The sequence below is a fragment of the Onychomys torridus genome, chromosome 23 (genome assembly GCF_903995425.1).
Source record: "Onychomys torridus chromosome 23, mOncTor1.1, whole genome shotgun sequence".
NCBI lineage: Eukaryota > Metazoa > Chordata > Mammalia > Rodentia > Cricetidae > Onychomys > Onychomys torridus.
Window position 1 is genome coordinate 50,515,846 of NC_050465.1, and position 5,834 is coordinate 50,521,679.

General features: G+C 44.3%; 1 protein-coding gene across 3 annotated transcripts; it reads right to left on the minus strand.

The window, feature by feature from the left end:
- Window positions 1–3,629: 3,629 nt before the first annotated feature.
- On the minus strand, window positions 3,630–5,429 carry LOC118573309 (gamma-crystallin E). 3 transcript variants are annotated; one of them, XM_036173592.1, is made up of 4 exons: window positions 5,391–5,399; window positions 5,057–5,299; window positions 4,587–4,594; window positions 3,694–3,961 (listed from the first exon to the last, which is right to left on the minus strand). In XM_036173592.1, exons 1-4 carry the CDS (start codon window positions 5,397–5,399, stop codon window positions 3,694–3,696), a joined length of 528 nt encoding a protein of 175 aa, XP_036029485.1. The 3 variants fall into 3 exon arrangements, with proteins under 3 accessions (XP_036029487.1, XP_036029486.1, XP_036029485.1); XM_036173594.1 differs by lacking the exon at window positions 4,587–4,594 and having other exon boundaries at window positions 3,630–3,952; window positions 5,391–5,429; XM_036173593.1 differs by lacking the exon at window positions 4,587–4,594 and having other exon boundaries at window positions 3,630–3,966; window positions 5,391–5,429.
- Window positions 5,430–5,834: the final 405 nt, after the last annotated feature.

A 5,834-nucleotide genomic window follows, 5' to 3' on the forward strand; every position in this document is an offset into this window, starting at 1 on the left:
TCTGTGAGTCTGGATCATATCAGCCAGCTGCTTTGAAGCTGTTCTGGATGTTGGATCATTTGGTCCATAGCTCCCATTGGAGACCACTCAAGTGATCTTCCTTGATGGAACCATATCAACCTTGAAGGAATCCACAGCTTCCTAAAAGGAATCTCACAGAACTTCTTTTACAAAACAACATATCCTTAGACCCAAATTTTAAAATTAAGATACCTTTTAGGAAATATATGTTGATTTAACTTAGCAGCCTCTAGAATCAAATATCACTCTGCAATAAAAAATTCCAAAGACAACACAATAATATTCAGTATTCTAGTCAGAAGATTTCCTGTGTCCTACCTGGCCTGTGGTCAGGACAAATCTCTCACCGGCAGTCCCATAGCCTTTTATAAAATAATTACACAGAGGCTTAGTATTATTTGAAACTGCTTAGCCATTAGCTCAGGCTTATTATTGACTAGGTTTTACACTTAAATTAACTCATAATTCTTATCTATTTTTAGCTACATGGCTTGGTACCTTTTCTCAGTTCTGCCTTGTCATCTTACCTCCTCTTTGTCTGGCTGATGACTCCTGACTCTATCCTTCCTCTTCCCAGAATTTTCCTTGTCTGCTTTTCCTACCTATACACCCTGCCTGGCTACTGGCCAATCAGCATTTTATTAAACCAGTGTACAAAAGCATTATTCCTTAGCACAGTATCCATACTCTCTATGTATTTTCCATGGCTTTTTAAAAATTTTTATTTTTTTAAGTATTTTTCCTATCCTTTTTGTTTGTTTGTTTGTTTGTTTGTTTTGGTTTGGTTTTGGTTTTGGTTTTCAAGATGGTTTCTCTGTGTAGCTTTGAGCCTGTCCTGGAACACACTTGGTAGCCCAGGCTGGCCTCGAACTCACAGAGATCTGCCTGGCTCTGCCTCCCAGTGCTGGGATTAAAGGTGTGTGCCACCACTGCCCCTCCCTTTTTCTTTTCTATCCCAAGCCTACGTATATTTTTCAACATGCTATTACCCATTTAGAGGTTTTTCCCAGTTTAGAGGTTTTTCCCACCTGAGTGTGTTATTGCATATCTGTAACATTTTTCTGACCAGGAAAGTTTTTAAACTGCTAAGCTGGGTGGCTAGGACCAAAGTGGCAGCCCTGGCTGCTGGCCCCACCCCACTCATCCTTTCAACACCGGGGGTTGGGGGGGGGGGTACCAATGCGTCACACTTACCTCCCCAATTCTAGGAAGCAGTATTAAGTAGCATGCATGTGTTTTTAAGCCCATTGCTGTGCTCCCAAGCCTGCAGGCAGTGGCTGGGAGAAAACTCTTTGTATTGAGACCTGTGAGAGACCACAGGATTCTGCCATGTTGCTGCTTACTGTAGTCAGGGGACATATTTCTGTATGGAGGCTGTAATGACACCTGAACTAGGAAGCTACTCTTGGCTGCATTTTAGAACTTCTGTTTGCTTGTTTGTTTATTTGTTTGTTTGTTTGTTTGTTTTGGCTCTCAGGTTTTATGTGGAAATTCTTGCCAAATGTCTGGGCACCAATTGTAGACTGTAATTTCTAGGTCCTGCCAGGTCCTCCCCAGGCAGTAGCTATTTCTATAAAAATAATCACTCAGAGGCTTAATATTAATTAAAAACTGTTTGGCCTATGGCTTGGGCTTATTGCTAAGCTCTTTTATCTTAAATTAACCCATTTCTATTAATCTATGTATTGCCACATGGCCATGGCACTACCAGTCTGCTGGCATCTTGCTCCTTGGGTTGCTGGATGACTTCTCGCAGAATCCTCCTTGCTGCTCCCTGTATCTCTCTTGGATTTCTGGCCTGGCTGTATCTTGTGTTGCCATAGGCCAAAACATCTTCTTTATTAACCAATAGAAGTAACACATAGTCACAGTGTACCAAAAGACCATCCCACAGCAAGTATAGTTTCCCCCCACCACCCCCACAGAGGTATCTGAAGGTTCAAATAACAAAACCATTAATTGGAAACAGTATGTTTTATCAAATCACTTCAGGAAAACATATTACAAGCCTAGAAGAAAAAGCATTTGGTAATCCTTATTCCTTACATTTTTCATATTCACTTTTCAAGAACATGCTTAGAAAGACATTCTTTATCTGGTAGTGACTCAACTGAGCATTTTATCCTGTATTGTCATCTAAGGGCTGACCCCACTGCCTCTGCCTCTCCCCCTCTCCTCAGAAAACAAACAAACAAACAGCACTATGAAGGATGAAATGCTTAAGGGCTTAAGTTCTTTAGAAATCTTAGGGGAAAGAAAGGATAAAAATACATTGTATTTTTGCTAGGATTGTCTGCTGAATATCACATACATTATTCATCTCCTTTTAGTTGTATAGGAAAGGGGGGGTCTTTCCCCATACATTCTAACTGTAAAGAGCTGCAGCTGTAGCTTAGTGAGGAGCAACTGTTTAACTAAGAGGCCTGAGCATTTAACCTTCAGTATATGGGTAAATCAATAACTAGTGCTTAGAATGACGCTATTTGCTTTCAGTCTCTTGGGAAAATTATATCGGAAGAATTCTGCTTGGCACAAAACTCTGTAGTTTGAAGACTGATAGTACAGTTGACATTTCAAAAGCACCATGGCTACCAGTACTCACACTGATTTTGAAAATAAACAAGCCAGTAAATCCTTAATTCATATCCAAATAACGACTAAAAAGAACTGTTTAGAAACCTTTAACAAAGGTCTCTGACTGAAATCAGGAGAGAGAACACACCATGCATCTGACAGGCACTTCCCTGGGCATATCTCTTTGCCAGCAGTCTGGAGCTAAGTCTGGGGCTCTTCACTGATCCTTAGCTGTCCAGACCCCGCCTGGCTGTATCTCTCTTTCTGTTGTCCTTGTTACACTATAATGACCTAAATTTTTCTGGCTTTGTCTTATTAAAGGTCAGTAGACCTCCTCTGCATTCCCTATAGATTTTTTTCTTTTATGAGGAAATTGTCATCTGTCCCAGGAAACTCATCACATACAGAAGGGGAAAATTCCAGTACATACTGTAGTTAGTAGATAATGTATTTGTATTATGAAGAGTATTGTGAGTGGCACAATTCTTTTTTAAATGTAATATTTAGTAACTAGAACATTGTTTTTGAGTCAGACTGTATGGAAAACACATGAGATGCTCTGTTTAATTGAGGGGCAAACTTTACTTCCTCCAACAGCACTCTTAAGTATTTGGTTACTTTTGAGGTTTTTCTTCAATTCCTCAAATTACTCACTCATGCAAGGACAGGAATGCTAAACTAGCACTAAATATGGACTAACCACTGTTGAGGGAATTCATTCCATTCAACCAAAAGCAAACACATGCAATCCACAGCAAAGACTCGAGAGAAGAGTATTATTACTCCCATCGTCACAGATTAGGAAACTGAGGCACAGAAATGCCAAGTGGCTTGCCCTACCACATACAGCTAGCAAGTAGTTGGGGCCCAGGTTTCTGAGGCTAAGCTCCTAGTTTCTCATAGCACAACACTTGCTAAATATAAGAATAGCCATATTTTTCCTGTCTGCAGCTTTGCTGTGCCCTTCCAAGAAGGCTGAAAACACAAAACAAAACAAACAAACAAACAAACAAAAAACCAGAGGACCCCATTACTGCATGGAACACACAGAAAATATTTTATTAACTTCCAAATGATGAAAGGGTAGAGTAAGAAATTTCAATAGAAATCCATGATTCTCCGCAGGGAGCCCACCCTGGCGTTCATGGCACCCCAGTCGTGGTAGCGCCTGTATTCCCCGGGCCTCAGCAGGTACTGCCGCCCCCGGTAGTTGGGCATCTCGTAGAGGACCCAGTAGCCCTCCAGCACGTGGAAGGAGCGGAAGTCACTGAAATGGAAGCGGTCCTGGAGGTGGGAGCAGTCGTCGGTGATCTCCACCATCTGGCCTCTGTGGTCCTCTCGCTCGTAGATCCTGATCCTGTGAGAGCTGGACTGTGGGACACGCAGAGTAGACAAAGGCGGTGTGAGAAAACCTGACCTGAGCTCAGCAATCCAGCACGTGCTGCCCGGGGGGTGGGGGGGGGGGGGGGGGGGCATCCCTTATCTTTGCTATACCAAGGGTGACGAAATTTAAAAAGTCAGATAACATCTGTCAACCCCATGTAAGTCACAGATCGATGGCTCCTCCAGGGAAGCTCGACTCACACCCTCTTCTCTATCTATCCCTTCTTTTTGCTTCAGGCCCTGTTTTCAAACCTAGAGATCAAGGGCACCTTTAGGTTGAGAGGGGCTGTGGTCGGTACACATCTACAGTCTCAGCCTTTCAGAGACAGAGGCAGGAGGATCCCAAGTTTGAGAGTTGGGGGTCAGACTATCATACATAGGAAGTTTGGGGCTAGACTTGGGCACATTCCGAAAATCCATGTAAACACAACAGTGGAATGTAAATAAATGAACAAAAGATTGGAGTTCAACTCTCAGTTCTAATGTATTCTGGCAAATCACATTTACAAAGTCTCAAACAAAAGTCAAAGATTCTCAAGAGGCCTGTGCAGATCAAGAGTGTAAAACTGTTGACGGCAATTGAAGTTCAGGCTGCCTGTCCTGACTACCCTGTTATCTTGACCCTTTCTATCCCTGCCCCTTCTCAGCAGGTACTATTTATTGGCTGGGATCTTCCACCACCAGAGCCCTCTGTGGGAAGGATTCTCCTAAGCAACACAGTTTGAGGAAAGAAAGCTGCTGATAAACTCCCGTCATCCCATGCATTCAGTGTATTATAGCTTACGAGAGGACTTGTGTGTACAGCCAGATTTGACCTTTACAAAGCCTGGCACACCACAGGACTCACCAAAGGAAACCCCAGACATTTCTGCTAAATGGGAAAACTGAGGAGCAGTTCCCGCGGCCTATTATGGGTCTATCTTAAGAGCTGTCAAGTGTCAAAGGTTTGCTGCATTTCCCCGAATCCTAGAGAATCCCCACAAGGAAGGTGGTGGCCACCCCATCCCTCAGCTCAAAGTCTAACTAGATGAGGGAGAAGATGAGATTGAAGGCCACAGGGATGTAGGAAGGGACTCACGTGGGGGATGAGGCGGCAGGAGCGGATGGAGTCGCTGAAACCCATCCACTGCTGGTAGTCAGGGTAGTCCCCACGCCGCAGGAAGTACTGGCAGCCTCCGAAGTTGGGCTGCTCATAGAGCATCCAGCAGCCACTGTCCACGCGCACAGAGTTGCAGCGGCTGAAGTAGGTCTGCAGGTTGGAGTGGTCGCTGCTGCATTCATAGTGGCGGCCCCGGAAGCCGCGGTCCTCATAGAAGGTGATCTGTAAGGCAAGACAAGGTTCAGAGAGAGGCCTGATGTGGCCTGGACCCGAGGGCAGCTCCCTCCCAAGGCCCTGGGAGCCCTGGACTCACCTTCCCCATGGCTGGTGTTGGCGGTTCGGATGGGATGGTGCTGTTGGGTGTGTAGGGCTGGGAGCAGGGTCTATATAGCAGGAGGTCTGCTGCGTTAGCAGGAACAGCACAAAAGGGGCACGCGGTGGGACTGGGCACTTTCTGTCTTTTCTATATAATGACTGTGGGGGAGGTGTGGGTTATTGTATGTTTTCTCTTGGTCTCTCCAGAGCTTTCGAATGGATGACGAATCATTGACCTCGTTAAAAGGGTCACTTGGTGCAGCTTGGGTCTTTAAATGATGCTTATCTGGGAAACTGACATTGAGTAAAGATGCTTAACTAGCTAACCATTGTAATTAAATGGTTTATTAACCTTTTTTAAAATGCCCAGTCAAGGAGAATTTGAATAACAGTGCATGATAGTGATGGGAATCTACTGTCCCTAGGAGCTTGAGGCTTTTTG